General features: G+C 50.3%; 1 protein-coding gene across 2 annotated transcripts in view; it reads left to right on the top strand.

The window, feature by feature from the left end:
• SCUBE3 (signal peptide, CUB domain and EGF like domain containing 3) overlaps positions 1-26,001 on the top strand; it is a 97,479-nt gene that overhangs the window by 45,541 nt on the left and 25,937 nt on the right. For both annotated transcript variants that reach the window (XM_084611198.1, XM_084611197.1), the window contains exons 5-8: positions 1,766-1,891; positions 4,591-4,707; positions 13,416-13,463; positions 24,066-24,182. In XM_084611198.1, coding sequence (XP_084467324.1) covers positions 1,766-1,891; positions 4,591-4,707; positions 13,416-13,463; positions 24,066-24,182 — 408 coding nt within the window. The remainder of the gene's footprint in view (positions 1-1,765; positions 1,892-4,590; positions 4,708-13,415; positions 13,464-24,065; positions 24,183-26,001) is intronic.

Genomic DNA, 26,001 nt, shown 5'->3' on the forward strand with positions numbered 1-26,001 from the left:
CTGGGCTTCTGCCTCCAAGTTGCAGCCTTCCTAAGGCTAAGGCTTCCCTGGCAAAGTCTCCAGTTGGCGTTTGTGCCTGGGCATTACAGAATGACGCTTTGTGCCTTTGGAGTCTCACATGGGGCTCAAGGCTGCTCTTGTGCAGACCCTTCCAGGAGCCGAGGCACCGCGAGGGGAAGGCAGGCCAGGCTGTGCATCTGCGCACCAAGGCCGCGGGTCAGGGGTGGCAGCTTGTGTGGAAGAGGCTGTCGCGTGCCGCCATCTGGCGGGGACGGCTCTGCAGGTGCAGAGTCGAGCCCTCTCCCACTCCCAGCTGCAGTGGCCTGTCAAGGTGAACAGCAAAGCGCGGAAGGGACCCATGCTGCTGCCAGCAGCAGAAATCTGAACCGTGGGATCTTGGAGGGTGCTTTGTGGCTTGGCCTGCAGGGAGCCGTTCCCCCGTGGCGTTCCGTGCCAAAGGAGGCTCCATGACAGGAGTGCGCTGTAGGTTGTGGGGAGGGGCTGTGGGCAGACAGGGTGCCATGCACACCCCACCCCTGGCCTGGGTGGGAACTGCTGCCATCCCACATAACCTCCACCAGGGCTGAAGTCTGCCCCTGAATGCCTCCCTGGGGCTGGCTGTTGGGTCAGCACCGTGACCCGTAGTGCCTGCAGCTCCTCCCACTCCCTGGGGTGGCTGGAGCCAACGTCAAGGCCCCACGGTAACCCCAACAGCTGCCCCATACAATGTGACAGGCCCGCCCCGCCCTGTGAATCCAGGGGGAAGCCTGGCTCCAGCTCCTGTTGATGGCAGGTGGCCGATACAGGGTGATGGATGCTGTCAGGCTGGGGACGGAGCTCTGGACACGGCCTCCATGCACCAGAGCAAAAGCCAAAGCAATCCAGGGTCGTGAGTCAGCAGCGCCCTGTTTAGTTTGCAGCCTGGATAGCCCAGACAGCAACGTCAGCAGCTAATGCTGCCTCTGGCATGTTGACAGCCCAGCCTCCTAGAGCTGTCCAGCTCCTCTCAGGGAAACAGCCCTGGGCACCTTGGCACAACCTCTTGTTGCTGAAGCCACTGGGGAGCAGAGCAGGGGGACAGGCCAGAGCGGGGGAGGATAATTAGAGGGGGGCTGTGGATGGGCACTGGGTGGTGGCGAGTGGGCAGAGGGGAAGGACGTTGGGTGCAGAGGGGCGCGGTGGGGATGTATGGTGGGGGCTGAGCATGGGGAGGAGGTTGAGGGTGAGCAAAGCGGGAATGGAGGGGAAAAGGGCACTGAGGGTAGAGGGGGAGTGGGCATTGGGGCAGGAGGAAGAAGTGATGGTGGTGTGGTGGATGGAGGTGGGGAATGGGCATGCCAAGGATGAGTGGCCTGTGCGGGAGGGGGAAGGTGGGGCTGGTTTCAAACGTGGGGGAGGCATGTCTTGGCTGGATCTGTCCCAGGCCGGCAAGAGGGGTTTGAAGGGAGTCAAAGGTGTTTTGGGGTGAGGGTGGGGAGCATGTGGGGCGAGGAGGAGGTTATAGGCAGGCTGGTGTTAGCTGGCTATGTGGACAACTGTCCTCAGAGAACCCTAGGCAGGGCTGTGGGATACTTCCCCCAGGCACTCTAAGACAGCCGAGATTTCAGTGCAGGCTGGGCCCGAGAGACTGGTAATCTGGCCCCTCTGAGATAGTGACCATCTTGTATTCAGCCCCAGCCAGCATGAGAGAAACTCACCCTTCATCCTAGACCCCCAGTGGCCCGAGCCCTGCAGGAGCTTTTATGTGTTTTCTTCTCTCTTTTAGAAGGAATGAACTGCATGAACAAGAACCACGGCTGCGCCCACATCTGCCGGGAGACCCCCAAGGGGGGCATCGCCTGCGAGTGCCGGCCAGGCTTCGAGCTCACCAAGAACCAGCGGGACTGCAAACGTAAGAGCCCGGTGCCTGGCTGCTCCTCTCCCCGCCTTTGCTGTGGCTTCAGCCTGGGGGATACCAGCCCAGCTTCGTGTCATGAGACCCACCTTTCTCGGGGAGCTTTGGGCCTTGACGCAGCTCCATGGCCACCACCATTCCTTTATTAAGATAATATGTGTCTCTCCAGACTCCCACCCCCTGCTCTAGGCCACCCTCTCCACCTACCCAAGGAAATGAACCCAAGACCCGCTAGTGCCCAAACTTCCTGCATTAAGCGCTAGACTCAGGAGTCCTGACTCCATCTCCTCCTTCTCTGAGCACTAGACCACACTGCTCTCCCCAAGTCCAGGGTCAAAGCCCCAAATCCTTGACTCCCAGTCACCCTGCGTTATGCTCTAGACCTCCCAGATCCAGGTAAAGAACCCAGGAGCCCTGACACCTGTTCCTTGCGCCCGCCCCGCCTCCCTCTCTCCCCCCCCCCCCCCGGCTCTAACCATTTAGACCACTTCACCTTCAACTGCTCTGCACTTTCCTCCCACCGTCTAGAAATAAAACCCAGGAATCCTGACTCCTAATAAAAGCTTAATAACACCCAATTGTCAAATGGGTTGATTTTCTGAGGTTTAAGGGCCGTGTTTCCAGCCAGTCTCCTTCACTGCTTTTGCAGCGTCTGTTGCAGACGTCTCTATCTGCCTGCCCAGCTTTCCAGTGGTTTGCGTGTGTCGTTGTGTCTGTGGGTGCGGGCTGCTGCCGGCGCAGGCTGAGGCAACCCCAGATAATGCAGAAGTAATTAAAATGGGGTCCCGACAGCTCAACATCCCCCAGTGAGATCTTTACAAAATCCCGTAGCTTGTTCTCTTGCAGAGACAACGGGCCAGAGTCATCTCTGGTATAACGCTGGGTGGACTTTACTGCTCTTCCTGGGCTTACACCGGGGCCGAGCCTGCTGTCTGATCAGCTTTAGTCTTAAAGTAGAAGATTAGTGCACCAGAGAACCACAAGAATCATCTACCCGGGGACTCGGTGTTGTCAGCCCCTCTGATCTCAGGCCAGGAATTCACTGGTGCTGCCAAGATTTTAATTTTTTTTTAAATCTTTTATTTATTTGATTGTTGTTTTATTTTCTCTCGGCAGAAAGGATGAAATGGAGCTTGAATCCAGCAAACTGATTCTCGCTCTGGGATAAGTTAAAAGAGCAACTTGCCTCCTTAAGAACATCGGGTCAGATTTTCAAAGCACCTAAGTGACATAAGAGTTTTTGAAAATCCCACACATCCCTAATAAATTTTTTATTACTGAGTAAACATTACCACGCTGGACCAGATCAGTGGTCCTTCTAGCCCACTCTCTGACATTGACAAGTAGTAGATGCCTGTGAGAAAGAAGCAAGAAACCCCATGGTAGTGTCATTCTGCTAAGATTTCTGCAGGGAAAGTCAGAGACTTAGAAATGGCTTATGAGGATTTCTTTTAACCATTGTGGCTGAGACTTTCCCAGCTGCCTAGGGGATTGGGAATTGGGAAGCTAAATCTACTAGGTAGAATTACATCTCAGTTTAAAAATTTCTGTAAACCCTGGATTTTAAATCCTTTCATAAATTTTAAGTTTAAACCATCCAAGATCTCCCTGAGCAGTCTTGGAACTAAACCCTGTTGTTCTGTGTATTTGGGACTGTCCTATCAGTTCCTGTTCCTATAGAGTTGAAGGCCAAATGGGACCGTTGTGATCATCTAGTCTGACCTCTTACATAACACAGGCCAGAGAATCCCACCTGTTCCAAGCTAATAACTATAATTTTCATTTCTGCTACTTGGGTTTCCTTGGGATTTCCACTTGATACCTCCAGCACCGTAGGCAGGAAGCCCACCACTAGGCCATGATGCCAGCTTACTACTTCCCCTTTGAATTGTGTAAGGTATTGTCTTCCAAGTAGCGATGAAATGGCAATGACTTTGTCACTACCAATTAGGGCCAAGATTTTCAAAACTTTAGCAATTTTGAGGGCCCAACTTGGGGCACTGATTTTCATGGGCGGGTGTTCAGCACTTTCTGACATTCAGGCCCTTTTAAAGTGTCTGAAGTCAGGCACCCAGAATCACTCGTCACTTCTGAAAATCTTGACCCTAGGCTGGATTTGAACTCGCAACCTAGGGTGACAGGATCTAGATCTAACTAACTCTAGAGCCGCTCGTTCCTCTCACCTCACCTCGGCTCATTTTCTCACGCGGCTCTCAGCCTTCCATCACTAGGACACCAGTTTAAACATGGCCCAGCTGGGTATTAACTGAAAGTCGCTACCATGGGATGGTGCGTTGGCCAGTGTGAATCGAGCTGGGGAGATGAGTTCCTAGTAGGCAAGTGTCCACATGACAAAAACTGCCAAGAAAGGCCAGAGACAGAAGGGACCTTAGGAATAGAACATCTCTCTCACATCCCTAGAGATGATCTAAATGGCTTGATCATCAGGTACTGGGTCAGTTGGACCAGTGCCCTGCTCAGGATGCCTGACTAAATGGATCATTTAGCCTAATTCAGTGTGGCAGGAGATGGGATGTTGGCATAAAGGGACCGTTTGGTGTGGCAATTCCAATCTCCAGACAGTCTGCATTCCCCTGCTCATGTGCAGTCCAGACCAAGTGCATGGGATGATGATGTTTGGAACCTGCTCTAGGCTGTTGCCGACTTCTTGACTGTGGGTTCTTTGTCCCCTGCAGTGACCTGTAACTATGGAAACGGAGGATGCCAACACACGTGTGACGATACAGACCAAGGGCCCAAGTGTGGCTGCCATGTGAAGTTTGTGCTGCACGCTGATGGGAAAACGTGCATAGGTAGGTGAGAACTGTAGCTTAGATCACACCTGTGTGTGTATGTGTTTGCGCTCTGGCTGGGCTGTGGATCTCAGCGCTCTTACACTAAGACTACTTGCTTACAAGGCTGCTGCCCCAGACTCCACTGAAGTTCATTGAATGCTCCCTCTCCGACCTGTAACACGCACCGGCCCGGGATCCAGAGCTGTATAGAGAGGGTCAATACTGCTGTGAAAGGTTTATTCTCTGATCTGGCTCTGTACAGCCAAACAGTTGGCTCTGGGTCCTATTGAAAGTACCAGCTCTTCAGGCTTCCAAGATATAGTGGAGTTTTGCCCCCCACAAGAAATCTAGGTATTCTAAAGAGCAGCACAAGTTTTCATTGTAGGGGGGGGGGGTGTGTGTGTGTGTGTGTGTGTGTGTGTGTGTGTGTGTGTGTGTGTGTGTGTGTGTGTGTGTGTGTGTGTGTGTGTGTGTGTGTGTGTGTGTGTGTGTGTGAGTGATCCAGCTGCACATCATAAGCCATGTACTGCTGTCCGGTAATTGGAAAGTCTCCTTTAGTTCAAATGGACCAGCAATAATTGGTGGTTTAATAGAGCTGGACCAGAATTGGACTCAGTATGTTTGAGGATGTTTCTAAGTAATCTAGCAAGGGTGGGGAAGTCTTTTGTACAGGCTTAATTAATACATAGATCTATATATATATTACGTGACAGCATGTGTTGTAATTGCAGACAGCTGTATGGGGTACATATGCATTCATTCACGGGCTCTTGTGCACATGGTCGTGTGGCTAGTTGCATGTGCATGCCCAATCCTGTTCTCACACTTGCACATTTTCGAGCAGACACATAGGAGAGTGCTCTGGGAAAAGAACGAGGGATCTGAAGCTTTGTTCTGGGCTAGCTGTTGGCTTCCCTTGTGTTGTTATCCTCTAGTCTTTGGGGAAGAATGATGGGGGAGTTAAGATTTGGATGTGAGTCTGTTCCCAGCAGGAACTTGGCACCATGAGGTCTCAGCCCACCAACAATTGTCTTGCAAAAATGAAAAAACAAAACCCAACAACCCCCAAAATCAGCTTTTTTTTCTCTGTGTGTTTTCAAATTGTAAAACATCAAACGGAGATAGAAGTTTTACTAGTTTCAGATGCTTGAGCAGCTTAACAGCTGATTTGATTTAAAAAAATGTTACATTTGGGAAGTGATTAAGTCCACAAATTGCTGTAAACATGTTAGCTCTTACTGCAAAATAAAAAAGGAATTAAAAGCAACTGAGAGATTTAGCTCTTCAAGCCCCTGCTGTGCAGGCACAGAAAATGCCCTGCACACATTTCCATGAGGCAGCTTCATTCTACAAGCTCGCACCGGGAAAGCCCATCTCATCCCTCTCCTTGGCCTATGGGACTGTTCCATGTTTCACACACGCGATCTGTCCAGTCTAACTTTACACCTCCCAGGGAACAGGGCTCCCACTCCTGCCTCCTGGGAGATAATTCCCCACCCTCAGAGATCTTACTGCCAGGAAAACTTTCCTGATATTCAGACCCCAAGTTTTCCCTTCCTTAATTTCATCACATTACGCCTAATTCTACCCCCTTTTGCCTCCCTAAATAATCTCACTCCTTCCTTGGTGTTTACAGATATGTGTGTCCTGTTCCCCCTTAGAGTTTAGTGAGCAAATCTCTATGTAGTATCAGGGAGTAGCTGTGTCAGTCTGTATCCACAAAAACAATGAGGAGTCCGATGGTACTTTAAAGACTAACAGATTTATTTGGGCATAAGCTTTTGTGGGTAAAAACCCCACTTCTTCAGATGCATAATCTGTGTATTTATTTCTATTCATCTCTCCCTCTTACCCCCCTGAACATCCGTGCTACTCTCCTGTGCACACCCTGCAGTTTGTCAGTATCTTTCTGGTACCAAGGTATTTACCCCCGGGTGCTCTTGCACGAGAGCCGTATAGATCCTGTTCTAACACCTCTTGAAATCAATGGCAAAGCAAGCTCCCATTAACTTCAGTGGGAACAGGATCGACCCCATGGGGAGGAACTAGTGCCTCCCTGCTCCAGGATGTGATGCCTCTACCTATGCAGCCCCAAGCTGCTTCAGGTGTCTTTTTGTGGCAATACTGCACTGCAAATGCCTGTCTAAATTATTGTCCACCATCACCCCTAGACATCTCCCTGCCCTGCTGCTTCTCCAGCCTCTCCTTCCCATTGTATATCTGTTTGGGAAGTTAGTGGGTATATAAGTGCTTGCATCTCCTCTGAGTTGAATCTCATTGTGTTCGTGGTGTTTTCTGATCATGTTTCCAGTCACTCTGACTCCCTTGGTATTTCTCTGTCCTCCTTGGTGTTTTCAGCTCCTCCGATATAGAATTATCTGTAAATGTAATGAATGGGCAGCTTAATCCTTGGTTCTGCGTCATTAACGAAGAGATTCAACTAGACCGGACCTAAGCTCTCTGAGACCGGGACTGTCTTTTCATTGTGTATTTGTACAGTGCCTAGCATTATGGGCTCCTGGTCCAGGACTAGGGCTCCTAGGCTCCACCACAATACAAATGATAAATAATAATGAATAACGCTTGTCTCTGGGGTACCTCCCCTTGCTTTGATGCTCTTGATTACCCTTGTTCCGCGGCCCTTCAGCCTCTTTTCGATCCTCCTGCCTTCCACTTTCCAATTACAGTTGTGTTACTCTAACCAAAAAAAAGTACAGTTGAGTGGCCAGATCTAGTCTTTATAAACAATTGCTGCTTATTGCTCAAGTTTTCATGATCTTCCAGGAGTTTAGTGATTTCCCCCCACCCTCCCTTATTGATTGAACTAGGAATAAAAATGAAACTAACAAGGCAGTCATGGCCAGGACTGCCCTCCTCGCCTTTCTTTGAAGTTCAGTACCATATTTGCATTTCTCCACCCTCATGGCAATGCCTCAGTTTCTCTCTCTCTCTCTCTCTCTCTCTCTCTCACACACACACACACACACACACACACACACACACACACACACACACACACACACACACACACACACACACACACGCGCGCGCGCGCGCCCCAGTGGTATGGTAAATTGGGTTGCAGATTCCCTTGAGAGAATCTTTCTTCTACAGACACCAATTTTTTTCTATGGTCTTAACAGGGGAAAAGATGAGGGGCCAGATTTTTCAAGGTTTTTTATTTAGGTGCTTAAAGATGTAGATTGCCTAGCAGAATTAGGTGCGTAACTGCCATTGACTTCAATTGCACTTAGTCGCCTAACCTGCTGAGAGCTTTGTCATTCCCACTCGGCCCCTATTTGCATCCTTAGGTGCTTCCATATCTCTGTAAATATGTTTGGTTTTTCCAAATATTCCCTTGCATTCTCTGTGCACAAGTCAGGCAGGGCTCCTTCCATCCTCTGGCCTAACCATTCCTTCTGTGGCTGGGAAGTCTAGTGGTTAGAGTTGAGAACTGGGTGCGCTGGACACCTGGGGTCCACTCCTAGCTCTGCCACTGACTCACTCGGTAACCTTAGGAAAGTCATTTCAGTGGTAGGTGCTTCTGTTTCCCCACCAGTAAAATAGGGGTAATACCTACCTCCCAGGGCACCAGAGCCTAATGCTTTAATGTCTAGCTAGTGTTTTGAAATCCTTATCTGAGGCCTGTACAAGGCTTCAGGATAATGTTCTGATAAAGGATGCAGGTCAAGATTTTCAGAAGTGTCTAGGGATTTAGGACACACAGCTTGTGGGGCCTGATTTTTAGGGGGTCTCTGTACTCAGACATTTTAAGGTATCTTATCAAGTTGAACCCCCAAATCAACAGTCACTTCCGAAAATCTTGGCCAAAGAATCCCCTTTCATATTTTCCCAGCCCCTTAGAAAACATTTTCCTGTGCGATTCAGGACATGTAGTTTATCTTCCCACTAACTCACCTCCATGCATGCAAGTAAATACAGCCACGAAGCATTTTAGTAGTAACACAGGCCACCCAAATCCTGACTAGCAGCTGATGCCCCACTCTGGACTCATCCCAGGGGGTCTGTTCACTGCATCCACCCTGCCGCTCCTTCCTCCCGCAGCCATGTGAGTTACGGACACAGCATCCCTTTCAAATGGGGCCAGCTTCCAGCATTGCCCGTCCCTTTGTCTGATGAGCCATGCTCTGCCCTTGGCTACACCTGGCTGTGCTGATCAGTGCGAGTGAGGGCAGGATCCAGCCCAGCACGGTTGGTAGCATCGGAGTGCATCTGAGTCCCCTAAACTGTGAACAGTGCGGGATTGTGCTGCCGTCTGTGACTAACAGGCAGCCAATCCCGCCTTCCCCGCAGGGATGCCCGGCCGACAGATTTATACTCAGGCAGAAGCTTAGGTACCTGCTTGGATATTTATAACTGCTCTTTTTTGTTTTACGGCCGGGTCTCAGCAAACAGCTTCCCTTGCTCCCCCAGCACTCCCCCTTCCTTCTCCATTTCCTCTGAAATACTTCATCATTTCAAGGGGAATAAAGTTTCCAGAGAGGGCAGTGCAAACCTGCTCCCCCAGCCGAGTGCTTTGAAATTGAATGCGGTGCGTTTGAAGGGCCGCTGGGAGCAGGCTCCTCATGCAGGTCTCCTTCAGCTCACACCAGCCAGCAGGAAGCGGGGTGGCTTCATTTGAATGACAGTTTCATTAGGCCGCGGCCGGTGTTTTTCATTTTTCTGCTTTTTATTGCTGCTTTTAAAAATGCAGATAATGAATAACATGCGTCCTAGCGGAGCAGGGGCCAGCCCTCATGACTCCCACCCTGGCTCCAGGATCGGGGGAGGGGAGGCCGATGACCTTATGTATTTGTTTATTCTCTAAAGCAGCCTTTTCAACAGCCCCCAAACCCGCCCCGCCCTGTTGATTAAAGTGCTCTGCAGCGGGTCAGGTCAGCCTCGCATGATGGGAGGGGTTCTTTCCCTCCGCCGTTAGAGACGCCAGAGGAAAGCAGCAGGCCTGCAGTTGTGTGCTCAGCTCTGGACTTGAGGCTTTGTGGTTCCATATGGAGAAAACATGTCTGGGAGATGCACTGTCACTGGTGGAGGTGTCAGTCACCCTGCAAAAGTGCTCCCCCGAGGCGTGGCTTGTGCTCCCCAGAAATGGCAACACTGCTTTATAGCACGCTCCCCAGACGGCCTAGCGCTGCCCCTCATCGCAATATGGCCCGCTCCCCAGACAGCCCAGCGCTGCCCCTGATCGCAATATGGCCCGCTCCCCAGACGCCCCAGCGCTGCCCCTGATCACAATATGGCCCGCTCCCCAGACGCCCCAGCGCTGCCCCTGATCGCAATATGGCCCGCTCCCCAGACGGCCCAGCGCTGCCCCTGATCGCAATATGGCCCGCTCCCCAGACGCCCAGCGCTGCCCCTGATCGCAATATGCCCGCTCCCCAGACGGCCCAGCGCTGCCCCTGATCGCAATATGGCCCGTTCCCCAGACGCCCAGCGCTGCCCCTGATCGCAATATGGCCCGCTCCCCAGACGGCCCAGCGCTGCCCCTGATCGCAATATGCCCGCTCCCCAGACGCCCAGTGCTGCCCCTGATCGCAATATGGCTTGCTCCCCAGACGCCCAGCGCTGCCCCTGATCGCAATATGGCCCGCTCCCCAGACGGCCCAGCGCTGCCCCTCATCGCAATATGGCTGCTCCCCACACGGCCCAGCGCTGCCCCTGATCGCAATATGCCCGCTCCCCAGACGCCCCAGCGCTGCGCCTGATCGCAATATGGCCCGCTCCCCAGACGCCTCAGCGCTGCCCCTGATCGCAATATGCCCGCTCCCCAGACGGCCCAGCGCTGCCCCTGATCGCAATATGGCCCGCTCCCCAGACGCCCCAGCGCTGCCCCTGATCGCAATATGGCCCGCTCCCCAGACGCCCCAGCGCTGCCCCTGATCGCAATATGGCCCGCTCCCCAGACGCCCCAGCGCTGCCCCTGATCGCAATATGGCCCGCTCCCCAGACACCCCAGCGCTGCCCCTGATCGCAATATGCCCGCTCCCCAGCCGCCTGATCCCCTGCAGCTGGACTCCCCCATCCTGCCTCGTATCCCGCTCATTCTGTTGGCCAGAATGGGGCGAGCATATTACAGGCAGGTCTGCCTCCCTTAGAGGGCCTGTCTTTTCTCCAGTGCTCCAGTCTGTTCCCCCCTTTACCCCAACATGAGGAGTGCAGACCTGTGCCCAAGGTAGATATATGACGTTTGCATCAGTGCAATTGGCTTGAGCAGCTGTAAGATGTTACACGGTGTTCTAATGTGGGAAGGAGCATGGGGGGCTGGGGCAGCCGTTCCTGGTGCATCTACAAGATGTCTTCTGCTCCCTGGTGGACGCCCCCACAGTCACAAGAGACTGACCGTGCAGGAGACACTCCCTCTTCGTTGCTGCAGAGCAAGGGAATTAAACCCCCTGCGCAGGTGTCCTGGGGGCATCTATCCTTCCCAACCCCTGGTTTGTCCAGCCATGGACATTTGAGGCAAATCCTGGTGGCAGAGTAAGGTCCCAGGTGCCCGTTAGGATTTGCCCGGTACTGAGCGCTGCAGAGAGCCGAGGACCTGATGCGTCTGGGAGTAGATCGCACTCCTCTCTCTTTTCCTTCTCACCTTCCTCCTCTCTTCGGCTCCGTCCTGGCCCCTCCACTCAGTCTGGCCTACCTCTGGAGTTTGTTTCTCATTAAGCCCTTTGCTCAGACACTCTGATTGTCTCTTGTCGCCTCGCCATCCCTGGGGGATAATCAGTTCCACATGGGCTGTGCACATATGGGGGAAGCACTGCCCAAACGCTCGCCTTCCCTGTGCTGCCTGGTTCCTGGTCCTTGGGTCAGGCCCATCTGCTTGGCTTTTCCTCTGTGGAGGGGTGAGGAATTGGCTCGGGCGGCCCTCAGGAGGCCCAGCGTGTGGAGAAATGACTCCCCCAGCTCCTTCTGGCCTGCTACGGTGGATCCGTCTTACTAGGCAGGGATCCACACAGTCATATGGTACCCATGGGGGAAGCAAAGCCAAAGCCTGACTCAGGCTCAATCCTGACCCTAGTGAAGGCAAAGGCCCTGGGACCTCTGCCATCAATTTTAATAAGAGCAGCAGTTGGTGCTTTATTCCTCAGCCCCCAGGCTCCCCCGGGTGCAGACTGCTCCAGACCTCACTGCCGGTGCTGCCTAGACCTGGTCCATTGTGGTGCCCACCCACCCCCGGCTTGCCAGGCCTCGGCCTTCCCCAAGCAACCCCACCAGCACGTGTGTGTCATGCGCTTACCCCAGAGCCCTCTGCATTGGGCCCTGGCCTCCCTGGAACCCCCTGTACCAAGCCTCAACCTCCCTGGAGCTGCCCGTCTCACGTCCCCTCTCCCTGCCCCAGGCAGCAGCGTACTGCCTGCTCCTGAAACCTCTCCTCTAGGACCTCTCTTCCTCATACTTATCTTCGCCTTCTGTGACATGTCTGCCCCTCCCTGAGCCCCCTGCAGCCTGGCTCAGTGGGGCTGTGTCCCCCTTCCCTTTGTCTCCCAGGATCTGCTCCAGCCCCTGTCAGGCTGGTTGGGTTCATTCCAAGGGTGCTTTGCATGGGATTGTCCCGGGGGGATATTTGCTATGCAGATTATGACAGAATACAGCTCCAGGCCCTGCTACTGACTTGAAGCTGGTGACACAAGGCCAGATTCCCAGGTGATGGGCAGTTACGCATCAGTAGGTGGGCACTGGGGGTCTAAATTTCTTACTGGTGAAGGAACAGAAGAAGGTATATGTTAAAGTGTGCTCAGAGTTACTTGGGCTTACTCCTCCTTACACCTCCCTCCTGCTTGCGTTTCCTGTCACACTCTTCTTTTGCACCCACGGGGCCTGATTCTTCTCTCTCACCACTTTTACACCAGTGTCACACCTCATTTACATCAGGGTGAGTGAGTGTCACACCTCATTTACATCGGGGTGAGTGAGGGCAGAATCGGGCCCTTGGGGTGTCCATAACACCGACTGCCTTAGCCCTTGCCTTAGCAGGAAAGCTGCAGTTAAATGGATTGAAAACTGATCTAGTTAAACAAGTGCGACCGACCTAACAAAGACCCACTTTAAGCCCATTTAACCCTTGCTTAAATTGGTTTAGTTTGGTATATTACTGGATTAAGCTAAACTGATTTAAGTGCCTCTCCATTAGGAGGTCTGCACTAGTTTAACTACATGGATTTTTAAATCAGACCAGTGCACCTTTTCTCATACAGACAAGACCATATGGACTCAGATCCTCTTCATTGCCCTTACACTCAGTCAGACTCCCTTGCACCCATCACACACGCCTGCTGTAGCTCGCAACCTCTTACACATCCCCCCAGATTTGATCCTGTTGTGTGGGCGACACTCTGCTGCCCAGATAGCGAAGAGCTAGACACCAAACGAGGAGACACGTTAAATACTAACCAACTAACGCTACTTCTCTTTGCACCCCTCGGTCTTTCATCCCCTCGCCTCCAGCCTGTAGCATGAGAATCCTGCCTCTTTGCGTCAGAGGACATGGGAGGGGACTGCCTCAGCAGTCTGCTATGTGTTGTGATGGACCGGGTGACGGAGTGGATTGATGATGCAAGCTCAGGCCTCTGTGCCAGGCTCATTGGGGTGGGGGAAAGGGAGGAAATCTTTGCAAATCTGAGAGGCAGAGAATGAGAAATAATTGAAATTTTAAAAAGGCAGGCTTCTTGCTGGACACTGTTTCTAAATCACTTTTTTATAATGTTAAACAGGGGAGAGGCACCTCCAGCAACACGTTACCCCCCAGACGTTTTCTAATGGTAAATATTTTTGTTCTCTCTCTATCTCTTCGAGGAGTTCTAACCGTAGATGCATCTTGTCTTGGGATAATAACCGGGCATGGGGCCTGAGCCGTCCACCTAACTTGCATGCCACACTTCCCGCCCTAGCGCATGTGGCTGAGGGGTCATTCATGATGTGCTTTCCACCTCCGATGCTTACTAACCTCCCCCGCCATTGCTACTTCTAAACCCGCTGCAGCAAGGCCAGCCTGGGATCCAGCCGGGAGTTGTCTCTGCTATTGGAGAAAGAGAGAGAGAGACAGGGCCATCCGACGAGGAGCAGAGCTTGTGTGGGGCTCTGATTAGCTGCCAGCTTTGCTTGTGCTTATGGCCAGTCCTGCTGTCAGAAGATGTAACTGGCTTTCAAACTGAGGATTAGTGTCTGTAGGAGGGGCACTCAAACTTTGCCCATCTCAGCAACATAAGGTCCTCTCTTCAATTTCCATGTAATGGAGAAGATCATGGTTTCTCTTGTCTCTTAGTGCAGAGGTGCAGTTACCAGTCCCAGCATGCAGCGTGCCTAGCTGCCCTGGTCAAAATGGAGCATTGCATTGTGGGAAGTGTGGTCCCCAAAGACTGTACCACTGTGTCAAAGACTGAAGTGGCTGCAGGTAGCATTTTCACATTTTTGAGGCCCCCTGTTCAAAATAGATGTGGGCAAAATTTTTCACTCTAGTAGTTTGTTTGCCCAAAAATGAAGTTTCAGGGCAACTTTAAACTATTTGCCAATTCAGGTCGAATTCGGCAAATAGTTTTGGTTGAATAAAAAGAAAATGAAAAACAAAAAGTGAGAAAAAGTCAAAATGGCATTTGAGACTTTCAAAATTAAACTTTCTGACTTTTCGTTTTGAAATGATGTTGCGTTGAGAAATCGAGCTAGGTTTTGGTTTTTAAATTAAAAAGGTAATAAACACAAAGGAAACAAAAAAATTTGTTTGGGGTCAAAAGAGACATTTTGTTTGACCCCAAACAATTTATTTTTCATACTGGTGTTTTGTTTTGGTGAGTACAACTGGAAAATGTCATTTTCCACCCAAAGTGAACGTTTCTTTTCTGATTTATTTTTTCTGATATTTTATTTTTTGACTACCAATCTGGAAACCCAGTGATTCCCTCCGTTCTAGTTCTAATCCCCACTGTAGGCCTGCCCCAGCCAGTGGGCAAGTGGTGGACTCCAGCGTGGCTCTGATGTAAGAGTGGAAGGGCAATAGAGTGATCTTGTAGTTAACTGAGATGCCAGGTACCCCCATTATGAGGGTCCCAGCCCAGAGAAGAAAGGAGCTTGCCACATATGGAAGGTCAGTGCCAGGACTAAAATCCAAGTCTCCAGCTTTCTAGGCAATGATGTAACTTAAGCTGAAGGGTCAGCGGTAGCTAGCTACCGCTGATCCTTCTAATCTAGTTCTAGGCGATTAGAACTAGAGCAGAGGGAACAATTGGTTTTCCAGAGTCTCTATTACTTTTGCCCACGATGCTGTTTTGCTGGACCACCTGTGAGCTTGGATGTTAGTCAGGGAGAGTGGTGCTGAGAGTCTGTCTGGAAAGAGCTTTCTCCGAAACTGCTTTCCCCTCCGCAGTGGGACTTTGGGGAGTGGCTGGTGTCCGTTTGGGGCAACCAATTTACAAATAGGACTTTGCAGGAAGGAAGGAAACACAAAGCCCCTGGGGTCTCTCCCAGAGACAGCATACTGGGTAGCTTCTGCAGTGGGTGAGGGTCCCTTCTGCATTGTCGTTGGTGATAGATTCCAAAGGGTCTAGCTGTCTGGAGGACAGAGCCAGATGTCTTTTCCCCCTTTGTTTGCTGAAAGGGGATAGTGCATCAGTGATGGCCAGTGCCCTCTCCTCTTACAAACAGGGAGTTCCTCTAACTTGGCGCAGCTTTGATCCCTGTCCAGATGTTAACTGGAAGCCCGGGGCACCTGTTCTGTCCTATATTTCACTCTCCACTTGGTAAATGATAATGCTCTTCTCTATGTTGATTGGCCTTTGCTTCTGGTTTGGACTCTGGGGAACATTCGAGCTATGTGCATTCCCTGTGGAACACTCTTCTTCCCCCAGTCTCTGCTTCCTGGGCCACTGAGACCGGGCACTGCAGGATATCCTCTTCCCATCATCCCCTTCCCATGCTTTCTCTCTCTCTCCCCTTACAACCGGGAAGACGCATTTATTGCAGTGAATTGTTGAGTTGTCAATGTCCAAACCTCCCAGTGTCTGTAAAATGAGTTTCTTTCCAATCACAAAAGAGCTGCTTGGCCCAGGATCGAGCGGATAAAAGTTCCCCTAACAGTTTGCCCACACTAAGTGTTTGCTATGACACAAGCATCACAAATGTGACTAACAGTCACCAGGATTCAGTGCATTAACCATCATTGCACTAGCCTCCGCTGACCCACCACAGGCTCTGTGAAATAAAGCCAAAGCTCCGATTTTTTTCCAGCCAGCCCCCTGAATTTCCCGCACACAACCATTGTTTTGCTTGTGCAAACTGGTGCTCGTACACACCGTGTTTTCACACATGCAGTCTCCCTGTCCGCTTGTGCACCAAAGCACAGGTTTGAAGCGTGCAAACCTAGGCAGGTGTGCAAATACTGTGGATACAGTAGAGGTGGCTGTTTGAAAATGTGTCTGTGTCTGTTAGACAAGCCCTTGAAGCTAAGGAAACAGCTCCCCAGACATAGGCACAAGGGGAAACACAACGTTATGGCGACTTCTCATTGGGTTTGGCAGCTTTAATTGGCCCTTCAGAATTTTTGCATAGGATACTTTGCACTTAGCGCCTTTCGTCTGAAGATCTCAAAGCACATTACAAAGGTATATAGTAGCCCCACTTTACAGGTGGAGAAACCGAGGCACATTATAGATGAACTGACTTGCCCAAGGCTAGAACCCAGGAATCCCCAGGCCTTATTTTCTGAGGTGCTCAGCACCAGTAGAACCCAGTGACTTCAATGGGAGTTGCGGGTGCTCAGCACCTCTGAAAATCACATCCTTCCCTTGTTCTGAGCACTAGAGAACACTGCCTGCTGGCCTTTAAAAGCATGTGCCAGGGTCTTGATGGTTTTCTCATGAAGATTTGTTGTTAATTTTGTGGGTTGTAATTTTGGCATAACAGTTGCAGTTACGCAAACTGCCGTGATGAAGATTTGTCCTCGGAGGGATGTGATTAGAACTGCAAATGCTGCTTTTGAGGGGAGGCTCTGCAGAGCATTACCCCAGTTTTTTGACCACCCTGCATTGCATCACACATTCCCCTGCATCCCAGTGATCTGCCTTTCCTCCCAGGCAGGCTTAAATAGGCCTGTCCGTAAAGCCCATCAGCTCAGCACTACCCTTAGATCACCCAGAAAGATCCTTGTGCTGTGAGGCAAAGGACTTTCTCTTGCTGTGGAACCTGCTGCGTCCACAGCACCTCCTGGCTTGGGAGCCAGGGCAGATCCGGCATTTAGAAGTTTTCAGTAAGGGGGTTATCGCTTTAGACATGCTGATTAATCGCTCTCTGCAGTTACTGTATCTCAGCAGTACAGCGATAGCAATTGGTTCAGATTAGCTGACAGCTGATTGGATGAAAGTCGCAGGATTAAATCCTTCAGCGTCTGGTTTCAAGCCAGGTAAACAGTCAGTTCATCTTGACTGGCCAAGGGCTTTTCTACACTGGTACAGACTCATAGTATGGACAGGGCAAGCAGCCATAATAATAACAACACATGGCTCTTATTTAGCTCTTTTCATCCACAAATCTCATAGCGCTTTAGAAAGGAGGTCAGTATTCTTATTCCCATTTTACTGATAGGGAAACTGAGGCACAAGGAGGGTAAAAGACTTGTCCAAGGTTGCACAGCAGAGGAACTGGAAATAGAACCAGGTCCCCTGAAGTCTAGTCCAGTGCACTCTCTACTAGGCTACGCTACGTCTCTGTAGGATGCACTTGTACAAAGTGTGGCTTATTCCAATTTCAAGCAGGGCAAACCTCCATCAGTGCAAATAGCATCTTCGCCTAGCTGCACGGAGGGTTTGCACTGGTGCATCTAGTCTCTTCTGGCTGGAATCATCTGCATAGACGTGGCCAGACCTAACCTCCTTTCTTGCCCGTTCTTCCTTTTAAGGTTTTTCGAGAATTGTTTTGTTCCTCCTTGGATGCTTTCCTTTGGCAGAGCACAGCTACTTCTCTCTTAGCTGCTGGGCCCAGCTCAGCGGTATTTTAATTGTGGTTGGTTTCACTTTTGTACAGTGCCCAGATACATTGTGATGGGCTCAATAGGCATTAATTAAAACAGTCCCTGCTGACGAGGGCATAAACACAAAAATCCTCGACCTCCATTTATGTAAGGCAGATGAGAAATCAAGGACGGCAATGTGACTTCTAAGATGGTGGCCTGATTCTGTTCTCACTCTCCCTGGTGCAAATGAATTATAGTTCCATTGAAGTCAATGGAAGCACCTCAATGTAAGTCTCAGAATCGGTCCCTTTTTTCCCCCCTAGCCCTCAGCGTGTGCTGCAGGGAATTAACCTTTCAGTTCCATATGAACCAAATTTATTCAGAGTTTTCAGTAAAAACACAGGCAGACACAAGATGCACAGAAAGTGTGATACTGTGTTAAAAGGCTATAAACCAAGGACTTTAAAGGGACCATCTGAGGTTAAAGATATAATGGGCCTGATTTTCCACTGCTGTGAACCTTGTGTTGTTATTTACATCTTTGCAGAGTGGGTGTGAAATGCTACCAGATCAGAATAGCAACACTTTACCCCACCTTGCGCTCACTTTGCATGGGGGTAAATGACTGTAAGATGCAAAGTAAAGAAAATCAAGCCCCACCTACTAAAAAATAATAATACCCAACAAGTAAAATTCCTAACCTCTTTTACAGAAAACACTGCAGATGTTTAAAAGTGACAGCATTTTGAAAATCTCATGTACTCTGCGCCCCTCTTGTGGCTTACTTTAAGCATTTTCTTCAGCTCAGATGATAAAAACTGAGTAATTAGTTTGTGTTCATAACTGCTGGTCAATTTCACATGCACCAGCACAGATTCTGTTTTTCCTTACACAGGTGTAACTCAGGAGTCAGTGGAATTACCCCAGTATGAAAAGAGGATTGTGAGCAAACATTAGCACAAGGCTGCAACGTATTGGTTGCAAACACAGCAGAGGAGAGTTTATGGTTTTTTTTGTTTTGTTTAAAAACAACATCTTATGCTTTGCCTTGCAATGGAAATCACAACGTGCTGGAGAATTTTCTCTTGGTCTTTGTTCTTGTCAAAGCTTATTTTTACAAATCTTAACTTTGAAGACAAATTTGACTTGACGAGGCCTCTTTAATATTGGTAGTCTGGTTTTCTTTCAAAGAGTCTTTGATTTCGAACTGAAATCTCAACATAGACCACTCAGAGGTCGAAAAGTAACTTCTGCTGGGGTATGAGTTTCTTGAAACCTTCCCTTCTGAAACAGACATGTGCCCTGAAAGCAAGTTTATCAAGTTGCCCTGAAAGCAAGTTTGGAAACTGATTTCAGATGAGGCATAAAAGCACTTGCAGTTATTAAAGGTCTCATGGCACTTGAAGAGTATGGATGTTAACCCCACTGTCCTCCCTAAACATCCACACTGCCTCAGTTTCATTTGAATACAACGGTCTTCTTCACTTCCCATCCTAAACTATTGTGCAGTGTTGCTTTGCACTGTTAAACAGATGCCATGTTCCACCCCAGAGGTGGCCGTGTTGCAGTAGTGGTTAAATGATCCATATATGCTGATCATCGTGGTCCCTTCTAGCGTTCAAATCTATGCAGTTTTATAATCTAGATGTTTGCTGTTGTTTATCAGTGAAAGAACACCCTTCTTAAAAAAAGACTCGGGATCCTTTGGGGAAAGCATGTTAAATGAACATGCTGGCCCAGGGAATGCAGGAAAATGTCGTAGTTTCCTTGCCCCGATAGTCCCAAAGGTCAGTGCAGTGGGGAGTAGGGATGCAGCCAGGAATAATAAAGGAGGGAGAAGAGCAGTTGTTGGCTGCCTGGATCCCATGGAACAGAGAGGAAGGGTAATGTCGGGGCTGGTATCTGAGTTGTTGTTTTAACGCATAAGGCTCTTTTTGTTTGTCCGTGAGCTGTGCTGATTGCAGCCTGCTCCAGCTGCTGTGTCATGGTCAGGAAGTGAGACAGCGGCTTTCTGTGGGGAGGTCACTCTTGTGTCTTTCCTCCCCCCCGGTGATTCAGCCAGCCCTTGCCAAAACCCTGTGTGGTTGGGTGAGTCATGTTTACATACTCCACGCCTGGAGAGCCACATTCCCTCAGCCACCCAGGGCTGATATCACCACAGAACAATGGATTCCACCCCACACTGCAAGCAAATTACTGTCTCCAGAGGCCTGAGACAGGCAGGGGCGAACCCAGAGCTATAATTAGGTTTTGGGTGTTTTAGGAGCCGGAGTCTCGATTTCAAAGGCTATTTGAAGTCAGTGGGACTTAAGTTCCTAAATCACTTAAGCACCTTTGAAAATGTTGCCCTTTGTCTACCCAGGAGATTTGCCCTGATTGCAGCCAGCCGCACTGGTGGCAAACCACAGATCGGCAAAGCTGTTCTTTGCACTGGTGGAGCTTGACACCGGGGAAGTGGCACCGGTGCCAGTCCCGGTGTACAGCAGCTTTGCCTGCCTCCGCTAGGGTCCAGGCCCAGATCCTCAAAGGTGTCTAGGTTCCTAACTTCCAGTGATGGGCCCAGGGTCTTATCTGGTGTAAATAGGTGTCACTCCATTGAAATCGGTGGCGCTATGCCAGCTTACTGCAGCTGAGGGGTCCGTCGTCTTGCATGCACCACTGCAAGTATCCCAATAGCGGAGTCTGGCTGACTTGGTTCTTGCCTTCCTCCGTGTAAACACAGAGCATCAAGGGTCAGATATGGATTCCGTTAAGGGAGCACATGGCGTGTAATTGTCTGACGCGTCCCGTCTAGCCACTCGCTCTAGGGGTGGGGACTTGGAATTATTCTGTGCGGGTCCCCTTGCTTCCAGTGTTTGTGCTGCCTCATAATAAGAGATGCTCTTGGTTTGGAGGCAGCATGCCCTAGTAGATTGGGTACTAGGCTGGAAATCAGGAGAGATGTGTTCTAGTCCCCGTTAGACCACTGATTTGCTAGGTGAACTTTGGATTAATCTGTACCTCAGTTTCCCTTCCAGCCCATTTGTCTGTCATGTCTGTTTATGGCCTACACTCTTTGGGGGTGTGATGGTGTCTTACTGTGTGCATCTACAATGGGTCCCTGACCTTGGTCGAGGCCTCTAGCTTCTACTGTAATGCTACATGATGCTCTCGGTTCTGCATAGAAAGGTCTTAGGGAGGTAGACTAATCACTTGGATGTGGGAGGCGCACCAAGAGCCCAGAGGCAGCCACTAGAGAGAGATACGTCCTCCACCTCTATCAAATGTCGTCATGCCATGTGTTCTCTCCGTTCCTCTAAAGGACGGTCACCCTGATGTCTCAGTCCTCTACAGTCGCACTGTTCCTTCGCTGAGCAAAAAGGCCTTTGTGGGACTAGAACTCAATAACCCCTACCTCCCAGCTCAGAAAACCGACTCAAACCCAGCTCTGACCCCTTTGACAATCATCACATGAGACATGCCATTTGCTCACCTCCAGCTCTCGCATAGCTGCAGGTGTCAGTAATGGTTATAAAATTATCCAGCCATAGTATTAGGCTATCTGCTTTCCTGCGGAGGGTAGTTCCGGTGATTGGCTGCACGCTATGTAAGCATCTGGGTACATAGATAGGTGAAGAAATATGTTCTTAGCATTACATTTTGTAACTCTACTGGCCACTAATTTCATAGAATGGTCCCTTTGTTCTCTTGTGATGAGACAGCATAAAAATAGCAGCAGCAGGACATTCACAGAATAATAATCCCAAATCCCCAGCACAGCAAACAGCGGTTAGGCCTTTCAGTCAATTACACTTTGTGTGGTTCCCGCAAAGAGAGAGAACCTGGAATTTGCTCTTTTCCAACAAATTTCTTCGGCAGGTTAGCACATTAGGGTCCTTGACCCCAAATGTCTCAGTCATCCAAGCAGCTAATGCTCTGGAAGGGAAATTTTATTGGTCTTCATTAATGAATTTCAAAGCATTGTTCTAATGGTTAGTACAAAAACCAAAGATTTGGTTTCACAGGGACATTGGGCAAGATGAAAATGTTGCATTTAAAATAATGCCTCTTGCTGTTGTAACAGCAACGGCTGAGTTTGACGACAGGAAGTAATTAACATTGTAAAAAATCGAAGGTGCCCTTTGCCATTGCTGCAGTGTGTACATGGTTTTGTTTTGCAAAGCTTCATTCAGCTTGGACAGTGCAAATAGATTTTCATTTCATGGGGCCAATCCCACTGTCCATACCTCTGTTTACTCTGCCAGGGAACTATTCCTGAAGCAAGGCGCTGCTGAGCATGAGTAAGGATGGCAGAATCTATTCCAAATTTCAGAAGAGCCTGGCACACAGGGGATGAGCTCTTTTGAAAATCAGTCCAGCAGTGCCACGGTAGGAGCCTGAGGGCTTTTGAAAATCTGATGGTGAATGCTGGGTAACATTTTCAAGTATGTCTACCTAATTGAGGAAGCTAAATCCCACTGATTTCAATGGGAGTTAGTATCTAAATACCTTAGGATCTGACTTCAAAGTCACTTCTGAAAATGGGGCTTAGGCATCTTTGAGAAGTATTCTCTGCTGAGCACTTGTAAATCTGGCCCCATGTTTCTAGTTAGATTCACTTCTTGTTTTCCCCCTGTAGCCCAGCACTGGTGTGTGTGGGTTGCAAACAGTGCCCTGGCATCGTTAAATCATCCCCAGAACTCTATTTCCCTTGAATTATAATTTTCTTTAAAGGGAAAAACCATTTCTACTAGCATTGAGGTTCGTAAAACTTTTTATTTCACCACTCCCTGTGCCTAGCTTTAAGCATGTGAGGAGCCCCGTGGAACTCGTCACATGCTTAAAGACAGGCACATGTGCAAGTTCCTTGCTGGATGGGGACCAGAACAGCCTGCTCCTTTGGGAAGCCAAAACCTCTTCCAGTCACAAACAAACTCCACTTTCCCAGTGCCTGGGAGTGGCAGGTGGCCTCCTACAGGGATTTAACTAGCTCACATGTGCTCCCCTGAAACCTGCCAGCAAACTGCTACGTCTCAATCTCATCTCAAGTCCCATCTCCAAACATTCCTGAGCAGCCGCTCTGGCTTTTACCTGTGTTACTGCCTGACATGTTGTTTTAATAGACCGAGAAAATGTCTCCTGATAGAACAGACCAGTTCCCTTTTCCTGTCTGCCGCGCTTCAACCAAGATACTCTGATGTTATTAATGAGCAGATTCTTTGAAGGAGAGAGGGTTATCTAGGGGGTAGAGTCGGGGACTGGGAACCTGGACTCCTGGGTTCTTTTTCCTGCTCTGCTGTCGACACACCAGAAGCCCTGGGATTAGTTACTATAATTGGGATGATAATGCCAATGCGCCCCTCAGGATGTGGGGAAGGCTAACAAATGCTGTCAAGTGGTTTGAAATCCTCTGAAGAAAGGCATGCTAGAAATGCAAAGCATTAGGGAGGCTGTGCTCAAGAGGGATGCTGCCAAGTAGATTTATGCCCCCCATCTGACCTGCCTTAAAACTTCTACTATCGTATTTTAATTTAAGCTAGTAGCAATTGTTCTCCAGAACCTGAACATCTATTAAAAAGGAAAACCCTCAATTCTGTTGCTGAGACATTAAAGACAACCAGTGGCAACAGCTGTTCAGTGTTTATGTAGGACCTACTGTAAAGTTTTGTGGTCTCCTGGTCCCTTTGTCGGCTGCTCAGCAGTAGGTCACTTAGCGGGCCCTGTGTGGTCGACATGTGTGATGTTGGTGCACGAACAGATGTGTACGTCTCTCCCACCCTTCCCCAGCTTTCTTGGGAAACTCTCAGGCAAAGAATCAGTGCTTTCCAGATGGAAAAAGCCAAACTCCATGTTTCCCTCCAAAGGGAGGTTAAAACTAATACAGGGAGAAAAGGGGTGGGGGTGTGTGTGTGTGTGTGTGTGAGAGAGAGAGAGAGAGAGAGAGAGAGAGAGGTGTCGCTAGTCGCTATTAATGACTGTGATTGCTCTACCAGTCAGTCAGAAGATTTGCTCTCTCTTCCAGAAGCACAGGTAGGTGTCCTCTTTGCTTGTAGAAAGCCCTGACCCGGGTTTTGTTGCTCTGCCATTACGTTCAGACAACCACTGAGCTGTGTGACAAGACTTTCAAAAAGGGATGAGTAGGCACCAGCTCAACTCAAGATGCCCAAAAAAGGGGCTGGATTTGCAGAGGGCATTCAGCTCTTCCTGGAAATCTGGCCTGTTTGGGTATGTCTAACTGCAGCTGGGGGACCGAGCTGCCCAGCCCGGGTAGTGAGACTCATACTAGCTTGCTAAAGATAGCAGTGTAGATATTTCCGCTTGGGATCTCGAACCCACCCAGCACGAAGTCGCCTCAGCAGGGTGTTTGCACCTCACTCCTAGACTGGGCATCCTTTAAAAGCATTTATTGCTAACCTCTCTCTCTTTCTCTCCCCCCACCATGCAGAGACCTGCGCTGTGAACAACGGGGGCTGTGACAGCAAGTGCCATGACGCAGCCACAGGTGTACACTGCAGCTGCCCAATGGGCTTCATGCTGCAGCCAGACAGGAAAACTTGCAAAGGTAAGGGACCAGTGAGCGAGGGCCTGGCAGCTTTGAGCCCACCTTACATGTGGGAGCATGGAGCCAGCCACTCTCCCATTAGAGGATTATTCTCCGCTGGGAGCAACTTTTACTCCTGGGAGAATTCTGCACCACTGTGCATGTGCAGAATTTATATTCCCTGCAGATTTCTTTGCTTCCCCACAGAAAAATTACTTTCTGACAGGGACACAAAAGGAAGCCACAAGAGCGGTCATCTAACCCTCCCCGGCAGTATGTTTTGTGTGCTCAGGGTAGCCTGCAGAGAGGTAAATCACTGTGGGGCAGGACTGGGGAAGATCCAGCTGGTGGCTCCTACCCTGCACCGGGCTCAGCTGCTAGTTCCGGCTGGGCTGGGGAATTCCTCTTCCCCTGCATGGCATCAGGGGCCATGTCAGATCCACCCCCGGCTGTAGGAAGCTCTGCACCCACACACACCGCCACTGCACTTCCTGCACCCATCGTTCCTCAGCTGCAGGGGGAGGGATCCCTGTACCAGGAGCTGCACCCCGATCCGCCAAACCCCTGTGCATCCAGACCCCCTCATACCCAGACCCTCCTGCCGAGCCACAGCCACCCCCGCGCACACACACCTAGAATCACACACCCCCCCCAATAAACCCCAGTCCCCCTACACTGGTCTGTCTCTCTGACTGGCCAGGGCTCTGAGAGCAGGTGGGGATTCTTCAAGGTCTCCGGATGGGATCCATGCCTAGAGAAATGTTTCAGTGGCCATGGAACAGATGAGAGAGCTGCATACGTCTCCCTGGGGAGCTCCGGTTCTTGCCTTTTGCATTAAGAAGCCGTCTTCCTCTCTGCCCCCAGTCCCTCTCTCTTGCCCATCAGCCCCACCTCAGTCTGCTCTGCAAGAGTTCAATAACAACGTTCGCTCTAAGATTAAACCCCATGTGGAGGAGCATTGCTGTGCTATAAGAGAGCTGGGGCTGTCCCCACCACCATCTCGCCAGTGTCTCTGGAGGCTTGGTGGGCCAGGCAGGGCACTGGCTTTTAAGAGCGGAATTCGCGGTGGAGGTGGATTCCAGTACTAAGTCTTCCTCGTGCGTGGGGATGGTGACATGTGGGTGCTGCGTGCCAGACCCTGTGTTTGAGGTAGATCTATACTGAGGTCCTATGGTGATGGGTATTACACCAGAGATCTGTGCCTAGATACTATGGTGATGGGCACTGTGGTGTGCGCGTGGGTTGACGGGCTGGGGCTTGAGTATCTCAAAGAGTTTGGGCAAGATGTACAAAGGGATGTAGGTGCCTACCGATGCAGATGGGCGTTGAGTGGGATTTACAAAAGCGCCTAAGTGCGTTAGACACTGAAGTCCCATCGACTTTCCTGGGAGTTAAGCACCTAACCTGCTTAGGCACCTTGTGGACAAAAGCACCTACCTGTATCATCCAGCACCTAAGCACCTGGCCCTTGGCAACATGAGGCGCTCTCCTCTCTCCGCCCCCGTCCTCCGACAGACCAATGTGGTTAGGCCTGAGGGCGAGGGCTGACTCCCAGCCGGAACAAAGGCCTCTATCCAGACTGTACATCAGACTGTGGGAGAAGAAACGCTCATTGGGAAACCAGTTCACCTTCAAAGGGAGGGAGCTACGTTTCCCACCTGAATGGTCCCTGCTCCCCGAGCTTACCTGGGAAGGTGCACCGTAGCTGGGATTGCGGGCGAGGCGCACTGCACCCTGTCCCCTGGAGCAACTTTTGTCGTTCAGAGGTGTTAAAATCCCACTTCCCAGCCCCCACCCCAGTTCTGCCTGGGAACAGCAGCCCTGTTGTTCCGATTCCTTT

The sequence above is a fragment of the Lepidochelys olivacea genome, assembly GCF_965140295.1.
Source record: "Lepidochelys olivacea isolate rLepOli2 genome assembly, chromosome: 21".
NCBI lineage: Eukaryota > Metazoa > Chordata > Testudines > Cheloniidae > Lepidochelys > Lepidochelys olivacea.